Source organism: Pezoporus wallicus, unplaced genomic scaffold, assembly GCF_028554395.1.
Source record: "Pezoporus wallicus isolate ANWC-B61680 ecotype Strahan unplaced genomic scaffold, APGP_CSIRO_Pwel_v1 contig_8732, whole genome shotgun sequence".
NCBI lineage: Eukaryota > Metazoa > Chordata > Aves > Psittaciformes > Psittacidae > Pezoporus > Pezoporus wallicus.
In genome coordinates, this window is record NW_026639809.1 from 126,316 (window position 1) to 138,254 (window position 11,939).

The 11,939-nt window shown below is 36.6% G+C and overlaps 1 protein-coding gene across 1 annotated transcript; it reads left to right on the forward strand.

Moving 5' to 3' along the window:
• Positions 1-281: 281 nt before the first annotated feature.
• Positions 282-11,465, forward strand: LOC130602938 (OTU domain-containing protein 4-like). Its single transcript, XM_057416275.1, has 7 exons — positions 282-461; positions 1,975-2,058; positions 4,845-4,895; positions 6,809-6,855; positions 9,997-10,069; positions 10,471-10,552; positions 11,317-11,465. The coding sequence occupies exons 1-7, from the start codon at positions 297-299 to the stop codon at positions 11,463-11,465; spliced, it is 651 nt and encodes a 216-aa protein (XP_057272258.1). The 5' UTR covers positions 282-296.
• The last annotated feature ends 474 nt before the right edge of the window (positions 11,466-11,939 follow it).

The following is an 11,939-nucleotide window of genomic DNA, read 5'->3' on the forward strand; positions in this document are numbered from 1 at the left end:
TGCCCGGCCCTCCGGAGGAGCATAGAAGCCGCGGGGTTTATGGAGCTGGAAGTCCAGGCTGCGAAGTAAAACTTGGCTCTTTCTCCCCGCGATTCCCACATGCAAGTTGATAACGTGAGACCGGCTGCTTTTCTTATCGCTGCTGCTACCTCGAGTGCCGGGGGCCAGTACTCTGCTCCCCCCCGCCCCCGCCGCTGCTGTTTCCTTTGCCCGGCCGCGGAGCTGCTCGGTGGGTTTCCCTTGCCATGTGGGGCTAGGAGGGGTGCAGCCATTCTCCACAGGGTGAAGCGGTAAACATGGAGGCGGCGTGCAGAGCCGACAGCGAGGAGCAGAGCCATCAAGGCGGCGGCGCGGACACCCCTGGGGACACTTCTATGGACTGCTACCTGCGATCTCAGGGCTTGTACAGAAAGAGAGTTGCCAAGGATGGATCTTGTCTTTTCAGGGCTGTGGCCGAGCAGGTAACTGCCTACCTAAACAAAGCTACCTCTCATGAAAGCATGGGAAGTAGATCTCATTAGTGGGTGATAATTAGTGTTAAAATGCTGACAAGTATAGGTTAAGGTTGACACAGTCGTGTGCCTGTGTGTGTGTGTGAGAATGAATAATTTCTGCCTTGCAACTTGGGAGAAGTTCTGTGTGTACAGCCGTTTTCTGTCATCAAGAAATTGTTACCTGTCTTGGCCTTCCACCGCCTCCTCAGAGCTTTTTTCAATGTAAGATTTCTACATTTGGGTGCAACTGCTTCCACATGAGGCTCTTCAGGAAACGGAATTTGGCTTAAAGAGAGGAAAAACTTTGCTCTCAGATTTGTTAATTAGTTTGTTATAAAATTAGAGAAAGTAATTTATTTTCAGTTCTTCCTGTTAAATTCCCTTCCCCCATTTCAGTATTAAAGAAAAAAAGTGACAGCGTCATCTTGTTTTAAACACAAACAAACAGCAGTGGGAGCTCTGGTGCTTCTGATTGTGGGAGCCCAGATTCCTGTGGTAATTATACACAATTCACTTTTTTTTTCCTTTTTAAACATTACATTCCCCTCTCAATTTCTGTGTTCAGGAAGGAAAAGCTATAGAGCTGAAGTGAATGGTGGTATTTTTTTATTTCAGAGGAATGTTGAATATACATTTATACTCTGGTGTTTTTAATTAACGTATATATATATAAGGTTTTGCCCACACTACAGTGTATATAGAACTTTTTTCAACTAAAACCATCACATTTGTATTTTATCGAAGGGAAGGCCTTTAATTCAAAGTTATTAGGTGTTTATCCACAAACTTGGCCTAATCTCTGTACTCTTCATGCAGGAGAAACTGCACTGGTCTAAATTTGGAGGTGTTTTAAATTAAAGGTGGTGTGTAAGGATTGCAAGGGAGGCTGCAGCTTGGATTGTCTGTAATTTCCTTACGTTGTAGTGAGGGTACAGAAAAAGTGAGGTTGGAGATAACTGATGAAAGTAATGTTTTTTTCCAGTAGAAGTTTGAACAGGAGGTAAAATGCAGGTGTCATATTTGGATCTGAATTCCTGGCTTCCAAATCAGTGTTCAGGCGACAGACATACACTTCTTAAAGTCAAGAGAAAGTAATGCTGCAGTCTCTTAGATTTGGTTGGATTTCATTTGAACAAATGCATGTTGATAGTCAATTTCCTCATTCACTTGTGCAGTGACTTCTTCAAAGTCCTTTACAAAAGAGGTGGTTAAAGAATAACAACAAATGCTATTCATTTTGCTCAGTAAATCATTGTAAAATTGAATGTCTGAATTTAGTAAATCTGCAGTTACTTAATTTTTGATTAAGTAACTGAGGTTTCACCTGCATAAAGGTGTTACTGAATGAGTGTGTATTTAAATGTTCTTAAAATTAGAATATTTCCAAGCCTGTATTTAAACAACAGTCATTAATTATTTGTGACCTCTCATTAAAACTCCTAAGAACCAATGTCACTTTCTTCTCTTTCTCCCTTTGTAGGTGTTACACTCTCAGTCTCGGCATATTGATGTTAGGATGGCTTGTGTAGACTATCTTCGGAAAAATAGGGAGAAATTTGAAGCAGTAAGTATTTTTGTTTTATTCGTGAGCAATTAAAAACAAGTTGCTTTATTCCTTCCACTTTTCTAAAGCACATTTTGCTGTTTGTGACAGTATTCATCACAGCTATATGCCAGTTGATGCTTTTTAAAGTGAGTGCTCTTTAAAATAATTGGCACAAATGTGCACTCATTTTCATAAACCTGCAGGAAGACTTGTGTGCTGCTTGAGCTGGAGTCATGTGGGGTGGGAAGAGTTGTTTTTAATGATCATTAAATAACAAAACAAACTTAAAATTAAACTGTAATAGTCTGTAATGAAGCTACCAAAATCTGGATTTTATTTTAGTATAATGCCTATTTTAACAAAGGTCATAAAATGCTCCTATTGTGCTATTTAATTGCTTTTACAATATATAAGGGATTGACTGATGAGAAGAGTGAAACTTCTTTCAGGGTCTACAATCTATTATGCATTACCACTGTGGTGTTATTTTTCTAAACATGCACAAATTCTTCATCAACCATGGAATAAAATATTTTGACGTTGAGCTATATTTGACCAATGTTATCAGTGTTAATGTTATAAAATCCTATTTTTCATTCCTTTTAAAAGAACAATAATAAATAATGGTGTTCCTGTTTGTTTGTATGTGTTTTAGTGTATATCTTGTTTAACAAACTTCAGAGATAGCCAAAACAGGAGTATGTGTAAGCATTTGTTACTAGAGGGTTATTTTTCAGCTTTTGTTTCCTGTTCCAAATTTATTTGGACCCAAAATAAAAAGGCTGGTTTAGGTGCTCACTAGCACCTTAAGGGAAGAGAAGGAAGGCAGGAATAAGTGTGTATGTATTCTGTAATTTCAAAGTGCCCTATGCTCGAATGTGGCTGATCACTGTTAGTGTGGAAGTTGTCAAGAGTGAATGACATGAAATACAGTGAGTCTCCCTGGGAGAATGCAGTGCTGACTTGACTGTTTCCATTTGCCAGGACTGTTTGTTTCCTGTCCATCTGAGGGTTTAACCAACTCTTAGAGCTGTCTCCCGTCTTACTTATTTTTTCACTGCTGACTTTTTAATCCCTTTCTTACCAGAATTACTTCACTTACTCCAATATCTACTTTTTGGAAATAACTTGAACATTCTTGACTCTAAACATGTGTTGTTTCCTCTCTTTGCTGTTCTTCTGAAAAGTCTCTCTTAAGCTTCTTGTCAGTTTTCAAAATAGGTGTTTTATGTACAAGGTTTCATATCTGTTCTCATTTCCTGGTGTTCCTAGACCCTCAGGTATCTCACTTCAGCTCTACTGATCTCCTTTGCTCCCCATGTCTCTTACTACGCTTTGTGTTTTTAGTCTGTAACATAGCATTGTTAACAAGGTAACTCTCTTAAAACAAAAAAAAACCCAAACATACAAACAAACAATGCGTAACCAACCTAATCTCTTAGTTCAACTATTTACTCATCTGCCTTCTTAGTAGCTGTGTTCTATTAACATGTAGAACTCCGTGAAGTTCCTCTTCTGTCTATTGTAACCGTTGCAGCCTGGATTTATGTCTCATTCCATTGATGCTGCTATAATCAAAGCTTCAGGTGACTGAAACGGTCTTCATTTTTATCCTCATCCTTTCTTGAGGTGTTATCTTTGATTGCCGCTGTTTTACTTTCATGCATTTTTTTTTTTTTTTTTTTTTTTTTTTAAGCTCTTCAGTTTCTTATGAGAACTTTCTGGTGCCCTTTCTTTCTTCTGCTGTGTGTTATCTCTAGGTCGTTTAATTTTGATACACCAAAAATCCTGCTGTGTGTGATCATGTTTTACTAATTCACCTTTTAAATTCATACCTGATTGCGTCTGTCTAAATTAAAATGTTTGGCTAGACTTTTTGATTCTTTTCATGAACAGCACTGTCCAGCCAGGTGCAAAATGGCTATAGCAGGACTTTCAATCTCAACTACTTCAATCAGTTTTCCTCATTACCTTGTTTTGTAATCACTGTGGGTAGAAAGGCTGTACAGCTTGTAGCTTAAGTTCATAATAGGAATTACTACTTTAGATACAATCTGCAGATTGTCTAAATAGCAATTAGATTGTGTCTAAATATAATTTTTTAAAAATGGAGTCTCATGTCTGTTACTGCAGAATCTTTCTCTGGTCTTAACAAATGTGCATGTTAAAGAGTGCAGCTGAAGAGTTACTTTCTTAGTCTGGTGCTTACAGGGTAGCCCATTTTGTTCGCATCATTTCACTGATAGTAAAAGCAGTTTTTTTGAAGTGATATAGAAATGAAGCTAAAATACTTTCTGATTTGCCTATACTATATCTTATTGCTGCTTGGGTATTACAGAAATGTGACTTTTGTTTGTGATTGTCCATTGTTGCCTATTTCTTTTAACAAGATACTTGAATAAGCCCACATGAACTCTCTCCAGTGATGTTTTGCATGCTTGGGTTGAATTTCCCATAAACACCTACTTTTGCAGCATCTTTGCTTTCTTTCAGATTTCCCCCTTTGGCTGCTGGATTTCTTATTGTTGGTGTTCGAAGTTTTTTTTTTTTTTTTGTTTGGATTTTATGATGACTCCAGAGGCTATTTATGTGGTTATTTTCTGGAATGCTGACCTTTATTCCCTTATCTTTACATCACTTTATACTTAGATTGTAAGCCCTTTGGGAGCAGGGTAGTCTTAAATTTCTAGTGGAACATTCCCATTGGTAGAATGGGTCACACACTGGGGATTGCGTACACTATTCTAATAAAACCGAATTATTTCTTTTTTATTTTTCCTTTTTTTTTTTTTTTTTAAATACAGTTCATAGAGGGGCCATTTGAAGACTATTTAAAATGTTTGGAAAATCCACAGGTATGTTAAACTTGACTTATAATAAAAAGCAGTACTGTATTGAAGTTGATGGATAATTGCATTTTTTTTCTCTCACAAATGCTTTGACTGAATTTAAGAGGTTTTTGAATTATGTGAACATATGTTTTTATCAGTGTACTCTCTAATGTAAAATTATTTGGGGATTTTTTTTTTTGGTCTGGATTTAAACCTGTTAGTCCTTGGATTGTACCCAGGTGTTTCTAGTTTCTGCAAAACATCAAGAAACATAGTGTAGCTAGTTTTTTCTTGAAGGCAGCCTTGAATAAAGGCTGAAAGTTTCCATGATGAAAAGAGAGTTACTTACGTGAGGGATATTATGAACACTAGCCACAGGCTTTTTTGAAGATACTTATTTGAAACAAAATTATTATTCCCCTTCTCTCCACCAATTTAATGTTAGTATTTTTCTTAAGGAGTTAATTTGTGTAAGCTGAGGGGATGGGGAAAAAAGAAAAAGAATTATCTAGTAAAACATTGCAAAATCTTTTAATTTTTTTAAGCAGTCATACATAAATTTTATTAAATTTTACGATCCTAAAAATCAAAACATGACTTCTCCCCCCCCCCCCCCATTTCTATAGCATCTCTAGTTAGAATGGCTAACCGGATGGTTCTCTTTTTCAGTTTTCAAAATGTATGGTGTAAGGAGGGAAAAAGTGGGTGTTTGGCCTACTCTGCTTCTGTCTGTTCATTCCAGGATTTTTAACTGCAAAGCTCTGTTAGTCAGATGTTGAGTTAACATGCATTGCTAAATGGTAAACCATGCCGTTTCCCAGTAGAACTTATTCTGCCCTAAACTGTGCTAATATGAATAGTTTACAGCACTGCACTGCCTTTGTGGAAAAGTTCTTTCTCATACATGTTCACTAATGTTTAAAAGAAATCCTTTGGAAAAATAAACCAGACAGTAGCTTTTTCACATGGTCAGAGCAGTTAGTATTAAGTTAGTCGGTATTTGAAAATTGTCATGAGAATTTAAAAAAAAAAAAAAAAATGCTACAAAATCCTGCCCCAAACTCAATTTCAGTATTTTTTAATATAGTAAGAACAACAACAACAACAACAAAAAGAGAGAAAAAAGGTCTGGTCCCATCATACTGGAGCACAGGACATTGCTTTGGCTGGTAATGGAAGAAACAGCTTTTACTTTTTTATGATTTGAGTCTGGGTTATGGCATTACTGACACTTCACTGATTAACAATTTTGAAGGACAGACTTGGTCTTTCTTCAGGTGTTGATACATAGCTGCTTATCTGAGAAATGCAGCTATCACAAGTTTATTTTGGCTATTTGGAAGTGGACTGTCTACTTTGTTGGAGCAGTTCACAAGATGGTGTCAAAATATTTGTATGGAAGTTATCTGTGTTTTAGGCAGGGGAGTTAAGCCTCAGGGTTCTTTTTCCTGCCCAACTACAGCTCAAGGCCGCAAACCCAGACAGTTTTGAATGGGGAGAGTAACATTTTTAAACCCACTTGGTAAATCTGACACTCGCTTTTTTTCAAAAATCAGTTTTGAAAAGCTAGACTGCTGGTTGTTTAACAGAAAAATACCCCAACCCAACTCTATCACCCTTCAAAATCATGCTCTTTAATGACAGATTTGAATTTGTGATTGATTTTTAGTTCTCTCAGTTTTCATACAGATAGATTCATTACTAGTTTGGGGAAATGTCCTTCTAGCTTGTACCCCTTAACTGCCTTACTGGAATAATTATTATTAACAAAAACATACAATCAAAGTGTCTCAGCTGAACTTCAGACTTCGTATTGATATATTTGTTTTTTGACAGTAATTTCTTGCATCTCTTGGCTTACACATGAGGAAGTATAATAACTGTGTTTAATAATTGTGTGTTTGAAGATAATTTTATTCTTTTTTCTTTCAATATAGGAATGGGTTGGACAAGTAGAAATAAGTGCCCTTTCTCTTATGTACAAGTAAGGAAACTTTTAAATATGTTTTATTGAGATCAGTTGTTTTGTTAGGGAGTCAGTTGGAGTAACAAAGATGTAATTGTGTGTTATACTGTAGCTCTCCAGAAAGTTACAAATATGCTTTGAAAATCATGGCTCTCAAGGTAATAAATAGAAAAGTGAGCTTTGAAAATGGCATTTAATTGGGGGTTTGAATCCAGGTTTGCAATAATGTCATGCATCTCACCTGCACAACTGATTGTGGGTAGAGTGATATAGTTTGTGTCTTGTTAATTTTCATATCCTAATGTTTCTATTAAAATTGCATTTCTTCCTGTTTCTCAACAAGGCTTTAATATTAACAGTATTGCTAAGTTGGGGGCTGTACTTGTTTCTTTATTACCTTTGTACAAATGTTCTGATGTAGCTTGAAAGTGGTATGAGTATTGTAGACTGCATGCTAGAAAGCCACTCCCCTGCTATGAAGTTCTGTGTACCAGGTATATATATATAAGATTACCTGGTGTACTGCTTAGTCTCTTTTCTGTATAAACATTAATTTTTCCACTGTATCAGTATGGACGGAATAGTACGAGTTTGTCAAGTACCATAGCTTGAGCTATGCTTCAGAAATGTTTTGTTATTTGTGCATAGAAACACTCCTTGGTGATGAGCAGTTTTGTTGATGTGTTTTTTATTAAATGTAAACCTCTATATTAATCTTTCTACAAAGTAGTATGAAACAATATGCTGAATATTTATAGCTATATACTATATATACAGTCTATATACTGTGCAAGGGAATGAGCAATGTACAGCATCTTCTCTTTCTGCTGTTTGTGAACCTGTTGAAGAATTCAGTATTTCAAAATGCTTACTGTAAATTAATGACTTTTTATGCTTTGACTCTTGATGAGACAGTTGATGGAGGAAAGCAACTAGTAAAATATTTCAGGTACTTAGATGAGTGCTAAGGATGGGAAATTGCATGAAACTATCTTGGCATTTTGTTAATGGACAGTTCAGAGTTGCATGTGCTGCATGGGTGGGAGAGTAAAGTTTGGCTCAAGAGGCTTAGAAAGAAGGTCTGATGGTTAGATTGAGCCGGGGTGAAGAGGGATGTAACTCAAGTCAATAAAATTGCATGTTTGCTTACATTGGACCTGGGTGTTTGTGATCTTCTGTTTGTTCTATTTCTGGTCATGAGAAATGTATTGTCATGAAATAGAACCAGTTGATTTTGAAGCTGTGATATGTTGGTATCGAGGACCACAGCTGTTAAATGAATAGAGAGACAAATTCTGGTTGATCATAGCATTTTTAAAATTTCTGTTGGAAGCATGAGGATTGTGGCATAGTTGCAACTATAGGCAGTATTTTGCTGCAGAGTCGGACATGCAAGAATTGCTACTGCCATACTTGTTTTGGGAAGACTGGCTTTTATTAAAAAGGCAATTTTGAGGATCTGGAAAAGTAGGAATGGTGCTGGAGACATAGTTGCTTCTCTTCCTGCAGGCTGGCAGACTGAGGGAGAGCAGAAGTATGAATTTACTGTTCTGTGTCAAGCAGAGAAATGAGAGAGTTTCAGACTTAAAGCATAGGGTAGAAATGCAGTACGAATAGTTTTGTGTCATTTTTACTCCTCAGATCTATCACGGGTGTAATTTGGTTATCTATTAAATTTTTCTTGCTGCCCTGAAGCGGGTGGGTCTCTGAGCTATGAAATTCTTTTCTTCTCAGAATTGCTTTTTCCGAGTTGTTGTAGAATCTTGTGGATTTTTTTAATCCAAAAAAAGCATCTCTGAGTGTATTTCACCGTTTTGCAAGACTAGTAAAGCGTTTGCTTGTGTGAGCAAGGAAGAAGTTCAAGGAAGTGATTGGTTGCTGAGCAAAGAATTCATGGGGAGGATTTATGGGTGAAGGAGAGAGAAAATAATTAAGATCACGACAGAGACTGATTATAGCAAAAAAGAAAAAAGTAGCAAACAATTGTTTCAGTTTTTAGAAAGTAGAAAATCAAACAGCGTGTCATGTCAGTATCAGTTGTGGGTTTTCCCGTATGTGTCACTTTATATCCAGTTCAGCTTTTTATGCTTTTTAATATAACAAGCCAAAAAAGAGAATTGTAAGTGTGGAATGTAAATTCTAAATTTGCTTAACTGTAGTAGCTTAACTCTTCATTTTTGGTATTTTCGATCCTTTTAAATGTAACGAGATACCCAAACTTTCTTTGCAGTGATAAGAATTTTCTAAGCCTGGTTTAAAGACTGTACTAGACTTTCACCCTTGATGGTAAATGTCTGCCAACACAGCAGTGGCATGCTATCTGCTGATTCAGCCCAAGTTTCCCAAAAAGTTTCTTCCTCTACTGTTGAGAGCAGTTGAAGAGACACTTCAAATCCAGCAACTTGAGTCTAACAAACACAGAATGGTGTTAGACTTCACACTTCAGTGGAGTCCTTAGCCCCTAAAAAAGGGAAACTGAACCTCTGAATGTCTTTTTTTAGCATATTACATTTTTTAAAATGCATGAAAAAAAGACACAGAGGGCGTGATTTGCAGAGGTGCTTGTTGGTTACAATATATGATCCTCAGGCAATGCTTGCTGGTGGTCTGTTTGGGAGCAGAAACATTGTGTGGATCCTTCTGAGCCTAAGAACTTGGTTTGTTAGGCGAGAAGATTTTCTGAGCGCAGACATAGACTGCTCTGTTAGCTGGCTCAAGAGGGTTGTCATGTGCATGTAATCAGTCTGCTAACAGATTTAGCCTAAGCCATTGCTGTGGTCACTGTTTCCTGTCTCTGTTCATAAAACCTACCTCCTCTTTTTTTCTGGTTGGCTTCCAAATAGCAAAAAGTGAAGTGAATTTCTCCAGCACTGGGGAGCCATCATCTTTTTAGACATTGCTCCAAAAAGCAGTGTCTGGAAATCTGCTTTACTTGTCATTGGCTCTGTCCACATTGTAATAGCACCTCTTATTCTAGAATATTCTTCCATAAAAGCCTTTTTTTGATCAGTGATAGTTGTATTCATCTTCTTCAGTATTCTTTTCCAGTAGGTGTTTCCTGTGGTTATGTGTGTTCCTTGAACTTGATTTGAATATTTCATTTTTTTTATTGATACTAATTTTTAAATTAATTCTTAACTGCTATTTTTTTGTCCTCAGGAAAGATTTCATAATATACCGGGAACCAAATGCTTCTCCTTCACATGTAACTGAAAATGGCTTTTCTGATAAGGTAAAAAAAATTAATGATGGCTATTGTGAAAGGCTGAATTAAGACTATATAAACAGCAAATAGTTTTATGAGTTTTATTATTCAACACTATGAAATGTTCTGACAATTTTAACAATTTCTTTTTGTACATATTTAAGGCTTCTGTTGATACATGTAGCACTTATTTTTAAATGGATATTTGGGGTATATCTTCCTAGTAATTAAAATTCTGTAAGAAAGCAATTTACAAGTGCTAACTCACATACCTACCTCTGTCTTAAAGTTTTTTTGACTTTTGGACAAATCTTTTTTGGTTTAAAGGATATGTGTGTGTTGGTACATAAAGTTGAATTTAAAAGGTAGTGCTAATATGAAAAGTCAAATGAGATGCAAACCCTAAAATACCTGTGTTTTTTTAATAGGTATTGCTGTGCTTCTCAAATGGAAACCACTATGATATTGTTTATCCCCTAGAGTATTCAGAAAAGGCTGCTCTGTGCCAGTGTAAGTATTATGTTGGTTAGCTAAAAGCATGTATTTTTACCAAAATCTTAAAATGATAACTCTTAGGTTTCAGGAAAAGCACTGTATGAAAGCTCATTGTAGTAATTTTTTTAGTAGCTTAATTTTCCATTTGAATTGTCAGTGACTGTATGGTTTTGCAAGAGCACGAATTCTTCCTGTGTCCTTATTCTTGACAAAGCAGATTATATGACAAGAGGAGAATATTTACCTGCCTCTTTGAATCTGGGTGGTCTGATGTAAAGAGAAAATGTTGGTGTACTAATTTATGATCTGTTGCATTTTGTCTGGTCAACATTCTCATGTTGATTTTGTATTTCAGACTATGTTAGCAAACTAATTGTGTTAGAATTATCCTTGCATATGTAACTTGTCACAGAAATTCCAGGGGTTGCATGTGGAAAAAATAACTGTCTTCATGGATTATTGTTTTCTTTAGTAGATTGCAGAATGCCCAAAGGCCCTAATCAGGTTTGATGGGTCACTGTGACAGTCTCTACAAGGATTCTAATTCTTCATGGAAACTCTGCTTATGTGCAGAGTTACATGGCAGAGGGCAAATTTGACCTAATTTTTAGTATGTATACCCATAGTAGCTGCAGCTGGTTCTGCCTTCACAGTTTAAGGCATCAGAATGCTTGCTTGCTTTCATTGAAGAAATTTGAAATGCATCAGTAATGGTAGTATAAAATCTCATTTGCCTTGTAATTGATTTTGCCCTTCCACTATCTCCTCCTCTTCCCCAGCTCTACTGTATGAGTTGCTTTATGAGAAAGTATTTGATACAGATGTAAAGAAAATTATAGCGGAACTTAGTGCTGGTGGTGTGACAGAGGAAAGTAATGGTAGCAGTGAAGTATCTGCTTCAGATTCAGAAGATGACAGCTACAGGTAAATGGGATTTAAAAGTTAATATAAGGTTCCTGTAAGCAATACATATTAAATGAGTTTTCTGAATTTCTGGGGGGTAGTAGAATTCTAACACTTAGGGTTGAAAGACCTTTACAGATTACTAAGAAAAGAAACACAAAGTGACAAGGTTAGAAAGAATGAAATGTGTCATCTTCCCTATACTGGAGGACAGGTTTCTCGTTCCTCTGTTTATCCTGTATCTAGCTTCACGTCTCTTTACATAATGGAATATTGCCATTGCAACGTGTCCCTCTTCCTGTTTAAAAGAGCAGAATCCCCTGGGACAGCTGTCAGTCTGGCATGGTAAACTCCATCAAAGTTACTTGGCCAGCTCTTGCAACTCAGTACAGTTACAGGAATCTACTCCAGCTTATGTTATTTCCACATCTGGGGGCTGAAATGCCTGCTTGGGATGTATCAAAATGGAGAAATACAGATATAGCTTGCTCCGTTTTGT